Source organism: Eublepharis macularius, chromosome 2, assembly GCF_028583425.1.
Source record: "Eublepharis macularius isolate TG4126 chromosome 2, MPM_Emac_v1.0, whole genome shotgun sequence".
Lineage (NCBI taxonomy): Eukaryota > Metazoa > Chordata > Lepidosauria > Squamata > Eublepharidae > Eublepharis > Eublepharis macularius.
The window spans coordinates 10,170,084-10,191,285 of record NC_072791.1 but is presented as its reverse complement, the minus strand read 5'-3'; the positions used below and the strand labels follow the sequence as shown (position 1 = coordinate 10,191,285).

General features: G+C 46.7%; 1 protein-coding gene across 1 annotated transcript in view; it reads left to right on the top strand.

The window, feature by feature from the left end:
* Nucleotides 1-20,095, top strand: part of KTN1 (kinectin 1) — a 142,082-nt gene extending 121,987 nt beyond the window's left edge. Inside the window, exons 33-43 of the mRNA XM_054970579.1 lie at nt 74-163; nt 2,775-2,855; nt 4,103-4,192; nt 4,296-4,388; nt 6,484-6,555; nt 10,398-10,481; nt 10,706-10,789; nt 12,349-12,432; nt 14,860-14,952; nt 18,069-18,192; nt 19,581-20,095. Coding sequence (XP_054826554.1) covers nt 74-163; nt 2,775-2,855; nt 4,103-4,192; nt 4,296-4,388; nt 6,484-6,555; nt 10,398-10,481; nt 10,706-10,789; nt 12,349-12,432; nt 14,860-14,952; nt 18,069-18,192; nt 19,581-19,585 — 900 coding nt within the window. The 3' untranslated portion in view covers nt 19,586-20,095. The remainder of the gene's footprint in view (nt 1-73; nt 164-2,774; nt 2,856-4,102; nt 4,193-4,295; nt 4,389-6,483; nt 6,556-10,397; nt 10,482-10,705; nt 10,790-12,348; nt 12,433-14,859; nt 14,953-18,068; nt 18,193-19,580) is intronic.
* Nucleotides 20,096-21,202: the final 1,107 nt, after the last annotated feature.

Below are 21,202 nucleotides of genomic sequence, written 5' to 3'. Positions count from 1 at the left end.
CGAGATCGACCTGATCTTTCGGTGGTGTTTTCGTATTTACTTGTCCCGCTTTTCTTTCCCGTTGTCAATCCAGGAGAGGCAGCAGTCCGTGGAGGCGGTTGAAAAAGAGACGAGAACTGCCCTGCAGAAGCTGTTCCCTGCCGTGTCTCTTCCTTCCTCTTTGGTAAGATTTGCAGTCGCCTTCTGCTTATCCTGCTTGCACGCGGCGAGAGGCTGTTCCCTTTATAGGCGTTGCTGAGGAACCCGGTGGCCTGGCTTGAAGGTCAGGCCTGTCAGGGCAGCCCTCCTGGCCTCCCGCTGGCTGGTCTGTTGTGCGCTATTTGCTTTTAGAACCTGGTGAGGTTAGGCTCTTGAAAACGACTTGATTTTGTGTTCGCCTGCTGTGCATAAGCCTTTCCCTTTATCTCATTCTTGTGGACCGGCAAAGCCACCTTAGGCCCCCGGCTGTTCCTCCATCTAAGCTGGTATTGCCTAACCCCAGAGACAGCACGCTGAAAGGTTTCAGGCTGAGCTCTTCTCCCCACCCCCAGCCCAGCAGCCTCAAATGCTTTCACGTAGAGATTCATGGTACTGAAGTGGGGGGCGTCTGCAGCATAGCTCCCTTTTGAGCTCTGTGCCTTTTGTTCTCCCCCCCCCCCTCCAATTTATCTTCACAACTTAGGGGGAGAGAAGGGTCACCATTACTCCCATTTTACAGATCAGAGATCCAAGAGCGAATGACTTCCCTCTTGTTTACCTGAGTTGTCTGTGGATGAGCTGAGCATCTCAATTCTGGGGTCCTTTAGAGCAGGTCTTGACAAACCCCAGGTGCCCAGTCTCCATGGTGCCTAGAAATGTCATTTTGGCATCTAGTTTTTTTTTTCCTCTGTGCAATAGCAGTAATTCAAAAAATATGGCCCTGCATAACCCTGAAGGCTGAAATATGAGTCTGGCTCCTAAAATTTTGGCCTGGCTTCTAGAGCCAAAGATAATTTACCAAGGCCTGCTTTAGACATGGCAGTTGTCCCTGATTTCTTCCCTGATTGGTTCCAGCTAGAAGCACTGGAAGAGCATCCTTGGATATAGGAGATCAGACATAAGAAGAACCATGTGCGATCAGACGAAAGGCCCATGTAGCCCAGCACTCTGTTCACACAGCAACTGCCCAGCTGCCCCAGGAAGCCCACAAACAGCGGGATGACTGCAACAGTATCCTCCCACCTGTGCTCCCCAGCAACTGATCCAAAAAGGCAATGTCAGGGCCTGCCGGTTAGCTCCCCATTTACCTCACTGAAGACACTCCAAGAGTCCAGTAAAAGTTTCTTTATTAGAGATCCATCAGTATCAGTGCCCTCAGACTACAGTACTGGCAGAAGTGACGTAAAGGGGGAAAGCAATGTTAGTTAGAGGGCAAGGTTCCCGCCCTGGGATAGGGACCGTTAGAATTTAGGCTCGCAGGGCCTAGACAGTTGGATGGGGTAGGAGTAGGGGAAGACAAGGATGAGCTCATTTCACGTCTCAAGAAGATAGGGCTCTGACCGGCACTCCAAGGACACCTTCCCAGGCCAGTCGAGAAAATGAAAGTAGCCACCTGCAAGATAAGCGATTCACAGCTACACAGTTAGACAGCTACACAGATATTTCTTTACACATTCTCAGAATAGGGTACAGAATATAATAGACATACGTGGCAGATAAGCAGGGCGTATCTGACAGGCATGCTGCCTCTGGTACTGGTAACTAGTAACCATCATGATTAGTAGCCATTGATAGCCTCCTTCTCCATGAATTTGTTCACTCCTCTTTTAAAGCCTTCCAACTTGGCAGACATCCCCACATCCTGTGACAGTGAGTTCCACAAGTGAAGAAGTAGTTCCCTGTGTCTATCCTGAAACTCGCACCCATCAGCTTCAGTGGATGATTCCAGGCTCTAGTATTACAAGAGAAGAAGAAAAGATGCTTTCCTTGACCATAGATCCAGAGGAGTTAGCAGTGTTAGTCAGTAGTAGCAAAATCAAAGAGTCCAGTAGCACCTTTAACCAACTTTATTGTAGCATTAGCTTTCGAGAATGCATCTGACGAAGAGAACTGTGATTCTCGAAAGCTTACGCTACGATAAAGTTGGTTAGTCTTAAAGGTGCTACTGGACTCTTTTTGATTTTCCTTGACCAGACATTATCAAGGCAAAGCGGGGGGGGGGGGGTGCACTGTACATAAGTACACTGCTTCTGGCTGTCCAAAGCTTTTCTTTTTGAGCTTTCATCGCTTGGTTCTGACAGCTGATCAAACACCAGTTCCTTCCCCTGCGAGCTTTGTGTTGCCTTTGAGTCTTTGGTGTTCCCACCCAGTGCTTGACTTTATAAGCTGTCCTTGCAAGCTCTGCTCCGGTTTTCCAGTGGATAATCCCTCTGTTTTCCCCTTCCTGTTAAGAATTGTATGTTCTGTCAACCACTGCAAAGTTTAGGTTGCAACGAGTTCTGGGATACTCTTTCGTATTTTAGTGTCAGATTGAGCCCTCGTGCAAAAGAAGCAAGCTAGGAGAGTCGTGGCTGGGACGGCTCCTGCCGTATGCAAACTCCACTGTAGGATTATGCCCCAGCCTTGGGAAAGGGGCCCTCTGGCTCGGGGACTGGACAGGCGACACGTGCAGCTTAAGAACTTGGCTGCTATTGAACGGGAGTTGCTGACTAGAGTTCTGTCCTCAACAGCTAGTTAATTTGTTGTCTTCTAAACTTGGCAAGGCTGCCGCGGCTGTCTGCAGGGTTTTGCTGACTGTGTGTGTCTGTCTTACGCAGAGCCACACGGAATGGATGCGTGGGTTTGAAAAGGCAGTGAGGGAACATACAAAAGAGGCGCCTCGATCAGAGGAGGTGAAGGTGGGTGCAGACTGCATTTATGTATTCTTTAATTAACCTTCATTTTGGAAAGTTCCTTTCAGGCAGAGTGAACAAGCAACTGATTCTGGACTTGTGTGAGAAGAAGACGCAGAAGTTTACATTTTGCTTAGCACTCAAGACTGTTGAACAATTAACTTCCGAGCTTGGAACAGTTGCAGGAATTGATGTATCTTTGCAGAGCCGGTGAGGGGTCAGGAAACGGGGATTTTCCATTGTTCTCTATTAAGGGTGTTCCCCCCATGAGGACTCAGAATCTCGGGATCCTTTGCAGCGTCTTCAGTTTTCACCCTGGACGATCACAGCGTGGGCCCTTTAGAAGCAGAAAGGCCCTTTCTGTAGCAGTAAGAATTCAGCTGGAACGAGAGAGCGAGAGAGAGAGCAAGAACAGAGCTGTGCTTGTTTTGCCTGGAGGGAGCCTGTCCCTGGAAGGACAAGCTGCCACATACAGAAGTGGGGGAGAGAGGATGTCCCGTGGCTCAGTTATTCTCTAATGTTGTCTTGGTGAAGGGGGAAAAAAAATACTGCACCAATTTAATTTGTCCACATTGCCTCCAAATTGGAAGCTGGTGATTAGAAGAGTTACCTCCACAGGATTTGTTTGTCATGGAAAGGCACACCTTGAATTCATATTATTGGACGATTGATGGGATATATTGTCAAAGGATTGATGGGATACTTTGAAATATTTATGGTCATGACCCAGCCAAAGCGAAACGCTTTTCATGTTTTGTTGATTTCAGTGGAAGAGGCTTAAGTACAGTATGATTTCTCCCCTTGAAATCTGCAAGGCTTAAGAGGGACTTGTTTTTGGCTGCCTCGTGGTCTGTTTATTTTTCATGTTTTATGCCCCATCCTGAGCTTTTCAGTGTGTGGCTTTTAGCAATTTCAGGAATTCCCTCCCCAAAAGGCTGGCCATACGAGGATTGCTCAAGGAAGCCAAAAGAAGCAGATAGGAACAGTAAATAATTCCTTTCCCCCATAATCCTCTTTTCCCCATATTTACTGCTCTCAGATTCCATGGACACTCCGTGCCGCCCATCCAGGTTACTGGCCAAATGAAATGATGGGTGGGACATTTAACGCTTACCTGCACACTTATTAAAATCTGTTTGGCCCCCCGAGGAGCTTGCTTAAAGGGAAAACCTCTGTGAAGCCTTGTTCTCCTTATGGGGACTTTGTCCTGCAAAAGTGTATACTCTGTTCAGGAGATGATTTTGCCTTAACAGGTGATGGAGCAGAAGCTAAAGGAGGCAGATGAGCTGCATATCATGTTGCAGCAGGAGTGCGAAAAGTACAAAGCGGTCCTTGCGGAGACGGTAAGGAGGGAGCCTTGTACGAATTCCCGGCTGCGCCCGGTGAAATTGTCACTTGCCAGCTTCTTGGGAACATCAGGTTAACTAAAAATTCTGTGTTGCTTAGGAGGGCATCTTGCAGAGGCTACAGAGAAGTGTGGAAGAGGAAGAGAGCAAATGGAAAATAAAAATTGAAGAATCACAGAAGGAACTCCAACAGGTATTTTGGCATGTCCCAGCCCTGAGAACCTCTCTAAGCTTTTTCGGCATCCTACTGGGAATAGGTGGAGAACGCTAGAATATTTGTGTTCATGGGAGGTGCTTTGAGGCTGCACAAATAATTTGCACCTGGATAAAATCGACTCGAGGCTGTGGCCTAATAGGCTGATATCTAGGGGAGAGGATCAGGTAAAAGGTCCCGAGCTGAATCCCCGGAATCTCCTGTTAAAAGGATCCCAGCCTACAGGGCTGACTGAACCTGCATTTATATATGGGCTCATAGTAATATTACAAGGGCCCTGACCTGGATGGCCCAGGCTAGCCTAATCTTATCAGATCTCAGAAGCTAAGCAGGGTCTGCCCACTTCAGTACTTGGATAGGAGACCACCAGGGAAGTCCAGAGTGTCTATTCAGAGGCAGGCAACGGCAAACAACTTGTGCTTATCTCTTACCTTAACTACCTCAGAGTCCCAGGGTTGCTGTAATTAGATTGTGGCTCGATAACACAATTATTATTGTCTTGACCTGGTCAGGCCACGTTAGCCTGATCTTGTCAGAAGCTAAGCACAGACAGCCCTGGTTAGTACTTGGATGAGAGTCCACCAAGGAAATCTAGGGTTGCTACGCAAAGGCAGGCAACGGCAGACCAGCTCCGTTGGTCTCTTGCCTTGAAAACCCAACAGGGTTGCCATAAGTCAGCTGCGACTGGATGGCCCTTGACATGCACAGTGTCACAAGGAAACGCAGTAGCCGGAAGTGGTGCAGCAGCAGTTGCTGCCAGAAACAGAAGTCACCCATCCTCTTTGGAGGGGGAAAGTTCCCTCGACAACTTTGATACAAGGAATGCGAGGGTAAAAACCCAGACTTTAACCTTGTAGCCGCTTCTCGAATTGCAGCGTGCAGACTCAGCAGTTGTGTGTGTTCTTGCGGTCTCTTTTTCTGTTTCTGTGGGTATGATGGTTTATTTCCCAACTAGCTGGTGCCCTTTTCGCTGACTTAGCGATTTCCTTTCGTGCAAACTGGCAGCATCCCGGTCTGCAGCTGTACCATTTTGTTGTGGTGGTGGGGTTGCGTAATTGTCAGTGCGGATGGTAGGCAAGTAAAACACATGCAACTGCCTTATAGTGAATCAGTCCATTGGTCTATATCAGGGGTGGCCAAACTTGCTTAATGTAAGAGCCACATAGAATAAACGTCAGATGTTTGAGAGCCGCAAGACACGATGGACTGAAGTGACTTCAGATGAAGGGGCAAATTTGGGGGAGTGTCCTGAAAGTGACATCACAGGAAGGGGCGGGCTTTGGGTACAGTATGCTGGAAGAGACATCATTGGAAGGGGTGGAGCTTGGGAAGATCCATCACCTGACCTTTGACTTGAAATTACATCACAAAAATAATGTCACATCCTTTCTAGGCTTCACCCCAAAATCCCCAGGTGTTTTCTGAGTCAGACCTAGCAACCTCAACATTTTTTATTGAAAATATGAAAGACATGGAAAGAAAGAAGGAAAAGGGGGAAAGATATGGAAAGAAAGAAGGAAGAAAAAAGGAGAAGGGAGGGAAATAAACTAAACTAAAATAAAACGTATGGCCACAGCGATACTCAGAGACCTCTGGGAGCCACACAATATGTCTAGGAGAGCCACATGTGGCTCCCGAGCCGCAGTTTGGCCACCCCTGGTCTATATGAAAGTCCATGTTGTCTATGTAGACTAGCAGCAGTTCTCCAGGGTTTAAGGTGGACATCTTTCCCATCACCTATTACCTGATATTTTTAACTGGAGTTGCTGGGGATTGAGCCTGGGACCTTCTGCATGCAAAGCAGACGCTCTTCCACTGAGCCACAGCCTCTCCTACCAGCATCACAGTCCAAGACTACACTCACAAATCCTGTAGATGCCCTTGCTAACAGAAAATGCCCCCAAGTTGTTTAAACGCAGAGTTTGTTCAAACAGCTGCCAAACGTGAAGCAGGCAGTCGGATACAGTCTCTTGTGCAGGCCCTCCAAACTATCCCTGTGCCAGTCTGAGTTGTAGTTAGCCCCAGTTTGGGCTAGCAGTGATTAAATGTATCTCTTCTCTTTATCTTACTGCAGATGCGCTCATCAGTTAGCTTTTTGGAGCACGAAGTAGAAAGATTAAAGGCAGAAATTAAAGAAGTTGATTCAGTAAGTTGGCTTCATTTTGTTCAGGGCTTACTTACATCTACCCCAGGGGTCCCTGGGGTAGACTTTTTAGAGGCTGAGGGCACATTTGGAATTTGGACACAGTATGGTTGGCGCAGCAACAAAATGGCTGCCACAAAATGGCTGCTGCAGGAGATGGAGCCAGCCACAAAATGGCTGCTATAGCTTACCTTCAGTCACACAGTGAAGATTCTTGTGCTCTTGAAGCAGCTTCTGTCACAGCAATGTTTTTAAAAATCTGCACAGCCAATCAACTCTCCAATGGCCAATCAGAAACCCTGCTCAGCAAAAGCCCCACCTGGCCCACCTACTTCTAAAAACACTTGACAGGCACATTTGTTCCCATGAGCACCAGGTTGGGGACCCCTGATGTACCCCATAAGTACTCATCCCAATTTTATGGGGACATGATATCTATAAACTTTAAATCAGAGGAATGAAATTGCTTTTTAAGTGTACTATGACATTTTAATTTTCTTTTAAACTGGCTTTAAAAAAAGTCCTGCTAAAGTACCGAGGAAGGCATTTAAGATTTCTTTGTGGGATTTGTATCATGTGTTGTGCTCAGAGCCTTCAGGGTGGCTTACAAAAAAGAATCAAACCATCATAAAAACTGGAGCATGGAAGATGAGCATAGAAACCAGTCTTCAGCAAGAACATTTTGAATTTGGATTAGAATATTGCTTGCTGTTGGTTTACATGTAGGCCTCTGAAGTAAGAAGGAGGGGTCTGGATGGGTGAACGGAGTGTGCTATGATGGTAGCTGTGCCTTGGGGGGCGGGGGGAAGGTGAACTGCAGTTTTTATTCATTTATTTATTTAAATTAAATTTGTGGCCCACTCTTCCCACAAGTGGGCTTAGAGCAGGTAACTACAACATGTAATCACGCATATTAAAACAGCCATAATATAGAATAAAATCTAGCAAGATTACAATTTCAGTAAAACAGTTCAAGATGCAGCGCTCAGTATTGCACAACCCAGACAAACTGCTGAGAGAAAAAAAAGTTTGTTCTGGTGAAGTTAGGCTAACTGTGTGGGAAGCCTGAAAGAGTCTGTCAAGTTCAGGGACTCTGTGGAGTTCTGAGCAATTGTTTGCAAATTGTGTGTGCACCTGGGTCAGTCTGTGTGTATCTCAGAGGGAGGATTTTCTCTAGGCCAGTCAAACTGTGTGGAAAAGCCTGAGTGAATCTATGTCTGTGTGGATTGAGAGGAGAGTTTAATTCTCTTAGTGAAGGTCTGTGTGGAAAATTAGTCTTTGTGACTTGGCCTGTGAATATACCTTTCAGAAGATATAACTGTTTTTGAAACCACCAAGCTTAAGTACTATTCTGAAACCAATACACGTATCATTACTCTGCAACCATTACATTTATGAATTTATAAATAAATTCTACTTTGGGTTAAACAAAAAAAATGAACCTCTTTTTGCCTCACAGCTACTCTCACAGGCAGACTTTTCTGTCAAACTGCCTTCTATAACTAGCCTTCCTATAATACCAGTTCCTACAATACCATTAAACAGAAGAGATTTAAGCCAAAAGCCTTTGGGGGCAGCAAAAACCTTTTGGGAACACTGAGGGAGTTAGGGACACAGCAATATACAGGTTACACAAACAGGACAACGTGCCACAGTAGTGTTAGCGGTGGGATTCAAACCCCAAAGGGAAGGTGTTTGTGAGGTAAAAGCCTGGATAAAGTAGAAAAACACTTGAAGCTCTGTACGGAGGGCAGGGCGGGGGGGAGTGTTGGTTGTGACCAGAGCCCTCCTGAGGTAAAAGTTTAAAGATAACATAACAGTGAGCTGAAATAAAGGCCCAAGGCAGTTTAAAGAAGTGCTTGCTCCCATGCTAGCAGTGAGGATGATTTTCATCTTAGTGACTGATCTCCTTTCCTCTCCTCATCTGAAAATGGGATTGCATCTGAAAACAGTTTAGACTCCAGCAAGGATCTTTGAACACTGGGAAGCCAGTCTGGTGTAATGGTTAAGAGCATGCGACTCTAACCTGGAGAACTGGGTTTGGTTCCCCACTCCTTCACGAAGCCAGCTGGGTGACCTTGGGTCAATCACAGCTCTCTCAGGGCTCTCTCAGCCCCACCCACCTCACACGGTGATTGTTGTTGCGGGGATAATAATGACATACTTTGTAAACCCCTCTGAGTGGCCATTAAGTTGTCCTGAAGGGCAGTATATAAACTGAATCTTCTTGTTTTTGTTGTTGTTACTATTAATGCTCTATTATTGACACCAAACTCTTTACAAAAAATAAAAATTAAGCTTAAAGTGGTTCCTTTTATTAACACAGTTAGTATGAGGTCTTATTAGTCTAGAAATTATCTTATTGCTATGAGTGATACTGGATTGGGATTGGGCTACCAAACCAAACAAAATTTTTGCAGCATCCCTGATGAAAGCAATACCTTTAAAAACAGTTATTAACACATGTCAGAGTCGTTGAAGCAAAACCATGCATTTAAAACCCTGAGGCCGTAAGCGTGCTTTAATACGCTTCTGAACAAAAACAGTTGGCAGTATGCCGATGTCTCCAGAGCATTGTTGTGCAGTGGCTAGAGACTTAGAGCAGAACTACAAGTGACAAAAGGCACAGGTTGGACACTTGTCAGCTTCCCTCAAGTTTTGATGGAAAATGTAGGCAGCTTGGCGGAATGTTGGGCAAGCGACAGTTGAAAAGTCCATTGGACAGCAGTCAGGGAGCCAAGCTGCGAGACCAGGATGCCTACATTTCCCATCAAAACTTGAGGGAAGCAGACAAGTGTCCAATCTGTGCCTTTTGTCACTTGTAGTTCTGCTCTTAGACTAGGATTTGAAGACCCAGGTTCAAATCCCCACTCTGCCATGGAAGCTTGCTGGGTGAACTCAGGCCTGTCACTCCCTTGCAGTCTAATTCTTCCTCACAAGGTTGTTGCAAAGATAAAATGGAGGAGAGGGAGAATGATATAAGCTGTGTTGGATCCTCATTGGGGAGAAAGGTGGGGTGTAAATAAATACATTTCACCAATGGGAGACAACCCAAAGAAGGCCCTTCCCCTGTTACCATTCGCTGGACCTCAGAGCAGAACCTCAAAGATCAGTTTATGAAAATCTTCATTCCTCACCTTTCCCTTATGGCTCAAAGGTGGCTTACAATTCCAAGTTAAAACCCATTAACCCCTCTCCCAAAGAAAACACCAGCTACCCAAGTCTTCAGCTGTATAAGGCTTTGCCGATCAACGCTAGCATTTGGGATCGCATCTGAAAACGGCTTAGACTCCAGCAAGGATCTTTGAACACTGGGAAGAGGGGTTGAGATTGGCTGGGCCCAGTTAGTGGCTTAGCGGCAGCATTTTAAACCGGCTGAAGGTCTGGAATAGACTGTAAAGGTACATCCACGTTACAGCCTCTTGCAACAGTCTGGTCTCGATGTTGCTATAGCATGCTCAACCACAAACAAGCTCTCCATCTGTGAGAAGGCACAGCGGGCTCATCAGCCTAAGCTGAGAAAAGAGATTATTTGCCGTATAAGTCACTTGGGCTTCTCCAAAGTAATTTATTTATCAAAATACTTCCCCCCCACCCACCCACCCACACCCAGTTAATCAGAAATTTGAGGCAGCTGGCTCCAAAGCAGGTGCCTGATCTAACACACTGTGCAGTGTAAGCAAGTCCTGATCAGCGCATCAGATTTAACCAGCAAGTTAGGCCTCAGTGAAGTTGAAGAACAATACAGCTGTATGCTCGAAAAGGTTAACTTGCCGTTGACAAATGGAAATAGCTGGAGGAGAATACGTGCCTAAATTGTGGCGTTTGGGGTTGTGTTTTTGTAGCTTAAAAAGGAGCGGGAACATCTGGAACACGAACTGGAGAAAGCAGAAATAGAGCGATCGACGTACGTTTCAGAAGTCCGAGAGGTAAACAGCCTGCCCAAATGCAGCAACCGTTTTGCTTTTCTCATTCCTCCCCATTCAAGCGTGAACTTGGCTGGCCCAGTGACAAAATGCTTGCTTGGCAAAGTGAACGAGAGGTTGGTGCTTGTGGTTTCACGGCAGACGGACGTAGTGATCTGAACGGAAGTGGGGGGGGTGGGGAAAGGGGTGTCCAACTGATCCTAAAGCCTCTGAAAACTTCATTTCAGCTCAAAGATCTCTTGACTGAATTGCAGAAAAAACTTGATGATTCATACTCTGAAGCAGTAAGGCAGAATGAAGAGTTAAATTTGGTAAGAGGCCCGCCCTCCACCGAACTCATTTATGCCCGAGTGGAGAATCCTTTCTGAATCCTCTCTGTCTGCTAACCGCCTCGGCTCCTCCTTGTTATTGTCAGTTCATAGTACTGCTGCAGTCTGTCTGACTCTTAATAACAACACCGTGGCCAGCATGCTTTCTTCCCGCTTCTTTGCCTCAATGCTTTCATCTGGAGAACGGCTTTCATGGCACGCAGGAGCAATGGGCTCCGCTGCAGGCTGGGAATTGCTGATTTGCTTGAGCTGGGGAGAGCAGGGCAAAGTGATTGCGGAGGTGGGGGGAAATCTGTATTGTTTTGAACAGGATGGCTCAGAGCAAAGCTGCAAGTGACTTTCTTCACGTGGAGAACACTAGATTTTTCTCGCAAGGTTACCTGGGAAGTGAAGTCCGAGTGGTCCTTCCCCTCTCTGTTAGAATCGCTGCCTGAAGAGGCACAAGAGGGCTTCGTTTGGGGGCGGGCCGCTGCTACTTTCTCCCAGGGTGTGTCGGTGAAGCTTCAGCCGCAACGACAGCAGAAGAATCAGATCCTTCCACTGCCGCTGCGGCTGAAGCTTCACCGACGCGGCCACTTTCTCCAGAGCAGCTCCCTGGAAGCAAGCAGCCCGCAGGACGCCCTGGGAGAAAGTAGCAGCTGCCCGCCCCCAGACGAAGCCCTCTTGTGGCTCTTCAGGCAGCAATTCTAACAGAGAGGGGAAGGACCACTCGGACTTCACTTCCCAGGTAACCTTGAGAGAAAAATCTAGTGTTCTCCACGTGAAGAAAGTCACTTGTTGTCACACTCCCAGTCTAAATGAGCCTTCTAGTCCTAAAAACAAACATGTGAACTTCCATAGGAGAAGCCAAGTTGTGGCATCATTTGGGATGGGGAAATGGTATCACAAGGCGGAGTCCCCCATCGTTCTCACACGGAGATGCTTTTTGTTCAGGGTTGTCTCCAAGAGTAGAAATGTATATTTAATCACGTCCAAACACACGCAGGGCAAGGATTAAATAGCAACGGTCCTGAGTTTGGGAAGACGAGAAGAGTCCTTGTGCTTTAAAGCCACTCCGTGTGGCAGTGTTGACTCATTTTGCCGAAGATGGTGGAGATACCAGAAGCTTCGGGAGGTTCGTTTTTAAAATGCCCAGTCCCTGGGAAGAGGGCGTCAGAGAGGGCGATTGAGTCATCTTGCTATTCTGCAGGCCAAGAAGGCATTAAGCCAACCACTGAACGGTCCACTACAACAGATGAATATTTGTGAACATTTCTCTGGTTTGGTGCAATTTCTCTGGTAGTATCAGCAAGGCGTTAAAACAATTTGAAAGGCTGTTCAGGCCCCCTCTCCATGTTTCTAACCCTCTGTTTCAGACTTTTTGTATCTGTTTGTCTGCTTTCATCAACTCTGCAAATGGAACCTTTTTCCACCAAAAGTTTTTCGTAGTATGTATCGAAAACTAATCCCTGTTGTTATAAATCGTCATTTTGTATTCATCCCAAGCAGTTCTGTGGCTCGTGGAGGTCTCTTTTAACTGGCTTCGCCTTTTTTTTTTGCAGCTGAAAACCCAGTTGAGTGAGACGTTATCCAAGCTTAAAATAGACCAGAATGAGAGGCAGAGCGTAACCATGGATTTGCCGAAGGTAAGTAGTGTTGGAAATACAAGGTCTTGCGTACAGAGAAGGCAGAAGGCACAGAATACCTGCAAGGGTCAGCGGTTCCGACAGTTAGGTTAGTGTCAGGTTCGTGGCCCCTGCCATACTGTATGGGGGTTTGGGGGTTCACTGGTGTGCTGCAGGCCTGATCTTCTTTGGGAGCGCTGGAGATGCAGCTTGAGAAGCTGGGAGACGCTAAGGAGGAAGGCAGTTATCAGCATGGCCAAGGATTTTTAATCATAACAGTTCTGCTTTCTGTCACTGTACTTTCTTTCTCTGCATAGATGAGAACGGGTAGGGTAGAATGGGCAGTGCCTGAAGGGGTGGGTAGTGCCTGAAGAATTTAATGCTTAACCGGGAAGGGGACAGCCATTCCTATCAAGAAAGTCTTTCTGTACTGAACTCTTAGGTTATCATTAAAAGCTTTAACTCATGCATCCTTGGACTCGTGCAGTGAAGTTATTTGAGATCCGAGCTGGCAGTCTCTGACAGATAGATGGCCAAGTGGGATCCTTCTTTCCTCCTCTCTTCTGTCCTTCTTGTTGTGTCTCCAGATTGGTATTCTTAGGCTACTTCCTTCTTCCTGTTTCTTCCCGGAAGTCCCTCCTCCCTGTTTACTGAGGGCCAAACTACGAGTGACGAATGACACAGGTTGGACACTTGCCAGCTTCCCTCAAGTTTTGATGGGAAATGTAGGCAGCTTGGCGGAATGTTGGACAAGTGACAGTTGAAAAGTCCATTGGGCAGCAGCTGGAGAGCCAAGCTGCAAGACGAGGACGCCTACATTTCCCATCAAAACTTGAGGGAAGCTGATAAGTGCCCAACCTGTGTCATTCATCACTTGTAGCTTGGCCCTATGGTAGTTAGTATCTATTCTGTTTCTCTCCTTTCTGTCAAAGATGTAGTTCCTGAATAAACTCTCTTCATTCACTCCTTAATCAGACTCAAGATCATTCCTAGACATACCAGAGCCTACAAAAGGAACTTTTAAACTTCCAATATTTTATCCTATGCCGTCAGAGGCACAAAACCATCATGTTGTGAAGGTTGAAGGTGTTCCCCAAATCAGTATTGGCATTTTGCCCTTTTTCTTTGACTGCATGACCTCTCGTTGCAGCTGGCAGCCTTACAACATACACCGGAAAATGTAATATTTCAGATTTCCTTGTTTGTAGGAACTAATTTATTCATTATGGGGATTTCCAGACCAACCTATAGTCCTCAGGTCCCCTGGGCCGCCAAGCAACAAATACACAACCCAGAAACTTGCAATAACTATTTGTCTCTTTTCAGACATCACATGAAACCATTGGTTTGCTTAAACTAGAACTAGCTACGGTTAGTGCGATTGTCAGAACATGGGCCAGTCCACTAATTCTGCTTTGTTCTGAAGGGCGGTATATAAATCGAATGTGGTGGTGGTGGGGATGATGATGATGATGATGCCAGGGAGATGCTGTGCTTGGACGAAAAGGGTATTGAACCCTACAAGTAAGACCGAGGTGGTGTGAACATGGATAAATTCACGCCTCTGAGATTGCACACTTGGTGTTTGCAGTCGAAATAGCACCCAGTTGGTAGGTCAGGAGCTCCAATTAGGTCCTATCCTGATGTGCATTGAGTTGACACTTTCCTCTGGCTCAAGGAGACCTCTCCTGATGGAAGAGGTTTTTACACAATTTGAGAGCCTCATGTAGCAGGGGAAGGCTTTTGGGAGCAGAGGAAAGCACCATTGCTAGCCAGCCAGACCTGTAGGATTGTTCTTGCTATAGGCAAAAGTAAACTCTGGATCTGCATTGCAGTGGGGGAGCATCCCTCCAGATGGCCCATCCCCTGCTGAGAAGAGAGTCTGGAAGGTGTGTGTTTGTGAGTGTCTTCATACACAAAATGCACTGGACCACACTCCTGGTCATTGCAACATGGAAATGGCAAACATAACCCGCCTCCCCCCCCCATCACAACGATAGCTGCATATCTACGTTCATAGATCCAGAGAAGTTAGCCGTTTTAGTCTGTAGTTGCAAAATAGTAAAGAGTCCAATAGCACCTTTCAGACTAACCAACTTTATTGTAGCATAAGCTTTCAAGAACCACAGCTCTCTTCGGCAAATGCATGCATCTGATGAAGAGAGCTGTGGTTCTCGAAAGCTTATGCTACAATAAAGTAGGTTAATCTGAAAGGTGCTACTGGACTCTTTACTATTGTATATCTGTGTGGCATCAGCTAGTGGTTTTCATACTGTAGTCAGCCAAAAGTTCAAAATAGATTTCTGGCCTGCCGGAGGAGAAGATCTAGATTGAATCATCCGTTTCCTAGGAGGTTCAGTGTCGCTTTAGGAACAGATGAGCACTAAGTAGCCTTCTAGAAGCTTTGCTTTTTTTACCTTTTAACAATCTACTACTTTCTCCCTTAAGGCCCAGGAGTCGTTGGTGACTCTTGAAAGGGAACTAGGAAAAGTTACGGGAGACACCGATGTGATCGAGAATAGCGACGTTTGTTCTCAGACGGTGAGTGAAACTTGGCAAGTAATTTATTAACTGGAATATTTGTACTGTGCATTCCTCCCCTCCCCTGTCAAGCACGGAGCTGGGAGGCAAGTTGGCTAAAGCAAACGTCACAGAACACACAAAAGGGCCAAGAATTCTTTCCCAGTGTCAAGAGTGGGGCAAAGTTCATTGGTGTGATAGTCGAACTGTTAGGACACTCGACTACCGCTTTGATGATTCGGGGTACGAATCTTGCTCAGCACCACTTCCGTCCTAATGGATGATGTTCTCCACTTTGAGGAGGCCGGTCAGTGTTGTTCCATGTTTGCAAACTGAGATTGAGAGAAGAAGTGGGCCCAAGCCACACTGAGAATAGGACTGTTCCACTCTTGTGCTTGAAAACTGAAACTGGTACATCCAGGCAATCTTAGTTCTGCAACTAAATTGCATAAATCATGCAAGTACAGCAAATTGCGTAATTCCTCAATGATTTTTTTTTTATTACTTGGGGTTGGTAGAGCAAGAAGTTATGCCTGGCACTGAAACTCCATTCCCAATCACTGTCAGCCATATCTGGTTACCCCTCTGGCTTCTAAGACTACAGAAAATGTTGTCCATGCCCCTTCATGTTTGTTTGTTTGTTTGTCATTTATAGTCCGCCTTTCTTACTGAAACTCAAGGCGGATTACACTGTGCAAGATTAGTACAGTCAGTATCAAGGACATTTCCATAAACGATGCCATATGGAAAATAAATGCAAGTTTACAAAGACACAGCATTAGCAAAAATCTAATACAGAGTTGAAGAAATGCTGAAGCAGAGCATAAGCAGTTCTAGGACTGACATTAGACAACATAGAACTATCCAGTAGGATCATATTTGAAGCACAGGTAGCACATAGGAGCACCTGCTTAAGGCAACAGATAGTATGTAAGGTGATGTGGTGAAGTCTGTGGTCCCGAACTCATTACTGAAGCATCCCTACAATACAGCCCTCCTATCTGAGTAACAAAGCCTTTTTGAATCACTTATCTTCCCAGCCATGAGGGCTAGAAGCTTGTTTCTTTCTTTTTAAATGAGACTGTCAGGAGAAGCTGGAGTCTGGACCCAGTCCCACAGCATGCATTTTTCCTGAATTCCCACAAAACAGAAGCCTTGACAGCAAAATCACAACCGCCCTGAAAACTGAATCCCAGTCTCCTGCTCAGGAGCTGTCATTCCTCCTCACTCGATCGCGCAAGCCCTTAATGGGAGCTTGATCTTTTGGTTAGGCCCCCAGTTTGTAGAACGAAGAATCGGGCCACACGTTCAGCCCTCTTCCCCATGTACCCCAGGACTCGGACACTGCATAAATCTGGAGCTCTGCAGGCGACCCACAGCGATATTGTGGCCCGCCTGTCTGATGGGGGTTTATGCTCCAGATGTCTCAGACCAGCCATGACCTTTCCTACCAGCAGATGGCACTGTGGCAATGCACTGGGCAAGTCAACCAGATTCCTGTTGAAGGGGAGGGTCACTTCTTTCCCCTTTGTGGTTGTTTCTGGAGAGACTTCCGTGGAGTCTCTTGAGATCTTTTTTACGCAGCTGTGGCCTAGTTCAGACTGCATGTGGGGCTCTCGTGACAAAATGCTTCCCGGATTCTCTGCATGTAGAAAGCTAGTGTGGCCTGAAGAACTCGCCTAAGCGTTCGGGTTTTCTATATTTTTGGAGGGCTTTTTAATGATAGAAGCTCTGTTTGACACAAGTTGCTTCTCTTATATCATAAAATTCAGCATTATTTATCTACTAGCCCCAGAGCCTGTTGTGTGAAACAATACAATGGGCTCTAGCTGCGGGGACTTAGGCTGTGTGCTGGGCCACCGCATTGCCTTGCCCTGCCGCCCCACCCTGTGCCCCAATGGGCTGCCAAGCCGCTGCACCAGGCCTCAAAAAACAGGCTCTAGAAGATGACTCCTGTGCTCTGCAGTGGGCCAATTTCAGCTCCAAGCGGGGCCAATTCAGCCTCAAACGGGCTGAAATCAGCCCACTGTGGAGCACAGGAGCACTCCAGGGCCACCCCAGTCTGCTGCGGGGCCGCCACTGGGCCAGGCCTTGCTGCTACCACGGCTGCGGGGCCCTGCCCCCCCCCCCAGCGCAGCCTTCCTGCTGCCTCCGCAGCCCCTCAGAGGCCATCCCCAGGTCTTGCAGCGGCTGCAATGGCATGCCGTGCTGACAACTCACCTTTTAACCTGGGCCGATTCCAGACGACTAACCTTAAATCGCTCCATGCCGCCCTCTTCCGGATCGCGACGGGGAAAATGCGAAATATCGCGTTTCCTCGCGCGAGTTTTGCGCGACAACGCGCAAAACTCGCGCGAGGAAACGCGATATTTCGCATTTTCCCCGTCGCGATCCGGAAGAGGGCGGCATGGAGCGATTTAAGGTTAGTCGTCTGGAATCGGCCCTGATACAGGTGTACCCGCAGGGACCCCAGTACGTCTGCGCCAGGATAAAAAGTGACTCGTTGCCAATATGGCTTGGCTTTTATGTAGTAGGATTTATGTTATTTGTATTCTGCCTTTCTCAGAGGCTCCAGGCAGATCAGGTAGTGTAAGTTAAAACAGGCAATAGGATGAGGAGGCATCTAATAAACAGTGATATCAGACCAGGTTTGCAGAAATTGGAAACATGGCATAAGTATTAAACAGGGCATGCTAAAAAAATGCAAGAAATGGTATTAAGTAGAGATATGATGGAGCAAGAGCAACAGATAACTTGGTAGAAAATGTTTAACCTCCTAGCCAAAAGATATAGTCCACAGGCCTGTACTCTGTGCTGAGATACCTTCCTGGGTCATTCTATTATATTGCAGCCCTATTCCTGGACAATTCCGTTCTACATAGTTTGTGGAAAGTCTCAAGTGTGGAAGCCTTTCCGACCCCGTGAAGCAAACCAAGGTGGGGGCCACTGGAGAGAATGGACATGTACAGGCAGTTGTTGGTCTTGCCCATTTGCAGGGTGCCACCCTCAGAAGGCCCTGCTCAGATTGAGCGAACCTGTCATGACAGGGCCTAGGAGGAGAGGCAGTTCTTCTGTCTCTCCCAGCTACTGATGACTTGTTTCTTAACTGTTCCTCCCCTCCCCATTCTCTGTTTCAGGCAGGAACCGATAAAGGCGTGAACTTAGCCGTGAGTCTAAGTCAGGATATTGCCCATCTCAAGAAACTGCTTGCGTCAGTCAACCAAATGCTCACGAAGGGAAAAGAACACTACCAGCTACTAGGTAGGAGTTCGGGGGGAACACACACACACCCCGGCTGGGTTTGTGCTGTGGGATGAAGAGGGCTTCAGAGAGGCCAAAGGCTTCATAAACTGCCTATAAAGCAGCGGCTGTATTTGGTAGACGAAGGGTTAAATAGCCCGGGACTCCTGGTGACTGTTTTGGGTCTTCTTTGCTCGTACCAGTGCTTAAATCATAAGATGCTGATAATTTGGAGGGGGGGGGGTCGTTGAGGGCACACCTGCATCTCCACCTTGGAAGAGGATTTCCGATGCCTATGGGCCCTTCCTGTAGGTGGCCCTGTTGGCTCAAGGTCCGTTTCGAAGTCCTGAAATGAATTCAGAAAGGAAGGGTGTCCATCCCAGTTCTTAAATTGCATCTCTTACAGACGCCATATGGTTTCTACTTGAAGGTCCAAACTTTGGATCAGATTCTTGCGTTCTGGCAGTTTGGGGCATGAATTTTCAACTTTGTGTCAGTGTTGAAAATTTGCAGTATAAGGTTCTTCAGAAAGGTGGATCCTGAGAGGTGCTGAGGCACCAGCCGTTGTACCATCCGGCATAGGGAGGGCTTTCCGGTTTCATATAAGCATGAGTCCAGTTTGCTTGAGTTATTTAACTAACTGGGACTGTTGTAGCATAGTGGTTAAATGGTTAGGTTGCAAATCAACAGCCTGCTAGTTCGAATCCCGTGACTGCCATGAGCTCAGCAGGTGGCCTCGGGTAAGCCACACCTCTCAGCCCCAGCTCCATTGTGAGGATAATAACAACACTGACTTTGTTCACTGTTCTGAGTGGGGCACTAATCTGTTGAAGAGCGTTATAGTGGTTAAATGGTTGCGATGCGCATCAGCGCTCTGCTGATTTGACTCCCACTCCTGCCATGAGCTCAGCAGGTGGCCTTGGGTCAGTCACTCCTCTCAGCCCCAGTTCCCCATCTGTACTGTAGGCATAATAATAATACTGACTTTGTTCTCACCGCTCTATGAGTCTCTCTACACGAGACATCTTATATGAGGACGCTCAAGCATGGGGAGACACAATGTTAGTCGGGAAGCGTAGTTTAAAAAGACAGAGCCAAAGGCTCTGTCAATTTCACCTCTCTTCAAGTAGATGGTGGGGATCACTCCTCAGAAGGTTTGTTAATTTCATCTTCACCTCCCTGAAGGCTCTGTCCATTTCACCTCCCCTTGGAGGAGGCAAAGATGAAATTAACAAAACCTCTGAGGAGCAATCTTCACAGGCTCTCTCTTTTTAAACTATCCTCATGTAGAGAAGTGTTGCCATCATCATTATTAATCAATTCAAAGGGTTCTGAATTTGATTTCAGTTTTAGGGGAGCCATTGTGGTGAAAACCGCTTACTCTGTGCCTTTTCTCTTTGTTTTTGCAGAATGAAATCACGGGGAGATCGTTCATTTGAGGGTAGCAGAAGGCACTGTATTTTATATTTTGCCAAATTAAAGCCTTATTTATGTGTTCACCCTTTCTACTTCGTCAAACACTGAACCAGAGTGTTGTCTTTTCTACTCCTTGTTAGACTACTGATTTAAACAAGATGAAGAAGACGACTCTGTAGACACCTCCAGAGTTTAGTTTTATAATTTAAAAAAAAAATAAACGGTTTGGATAATTAGAGCTTTACATTCCTGGAGCGACAGTAAACGTGTAACCTTTTATCTTTTACTATGCTCAGTAAAACTTGTTCAGACACACACCTGACGTAGTAACGACAGCCGTGAACAAATAACCTTTTAATACCGACGGTCTGCACTGTTTTACTTAGATACATTTTGGGAGTAGCTGCCTCTGACTTCCACCTTCAAGTAAACACTCCTATTTTTTTTGGTTGCTAATGTAATCCATTTTTGTAATGGTGTCAGCAAATAAAGGGATGCTTATTACTCAGCCTGTCCTTGATTGGGGTTCGTGGTGTGCATGAGCGTGTGTGTAAAGTGCTGTGCTGTCAAATCACAGCCGACTTACGATGCTCTCAAAGCAAGAGATGTTCAGAGGTAGTTTGCCATTGCCTTCCTCTGCATAGCAACTCTGTCCTTCCTTGGTGGTCTGCCATTCAAGTACTAACCAAGGCTAATCCAAGATCTGACTAGATTGTGCTAGCCTGGGGCCATCCAGGTCAAGTATATAGAGGAGGAATGTTTATATCTCACCTTATTTCCTTGGACTCAAGGTGGCTAACAATGCATCAGCCAGGTTGCAAGAAACCAACACATGCCCATTAACAGATTTAATGGGCATGCACGCACACACACACTAAGTCTGCTAAGGTAGTTCAACTTCCTCCAAAAGTCCTTTGAAACAAAACAGTCTCCTTCCTAAAGGCAGAAAGAAAAGGTAGCTTCCATGCCCATTTGAGTGGCCTTTCCGTGGTCTGGATTTACCGCAGAGAAAGCCTGTAACCTCAATAGTATTTGGTTAACTAGATGAGAGGAGCCCCGTGGTGCAGAGTGGTAAGCTGCAGTACTGCAGCTCATGCTCTGCTCATGACTAGACACGGGCACGAACAGAAAAAACAAACAGACATGGTGTTCGTTGTTCGTTGCCATCCACGAACAATGAACATGACCTCTTCATGAACATATTCGTTGTTCATGGGGGCCAGCAGGCTCCCCTCCAGCCGTCAAGATCCCTACCGCACCACTCCCAGAAACCCTACCTGAGCAGGCAGCAGGAAATGTACCAATAATAAATAATAGCTTGGCCCCAGAGCCTGGCAGCAGCTCTGGAACCTGAAGGGGCAGATCCTTACCGCACCACTCTCAGAAACCTGACCTGAGCAGGCAGCAGGAAAGATACCAGTAATAAATAATAGCTTGGTCCAGAGCCTGGCAGCAGCCCTGGAACTTGAAGAGGTAGATCCCTATCCCACCACACAGAAAGAAAATGCAAGCTCCAATGCACTCACCTTGTCTCTCTCTCAAAATGTCAACAGCAACTGTCTCTCCCTCTCCACTGTCTGCAAACTAAGCCAGAGCTGGGAGCCCCCCTCCCCCC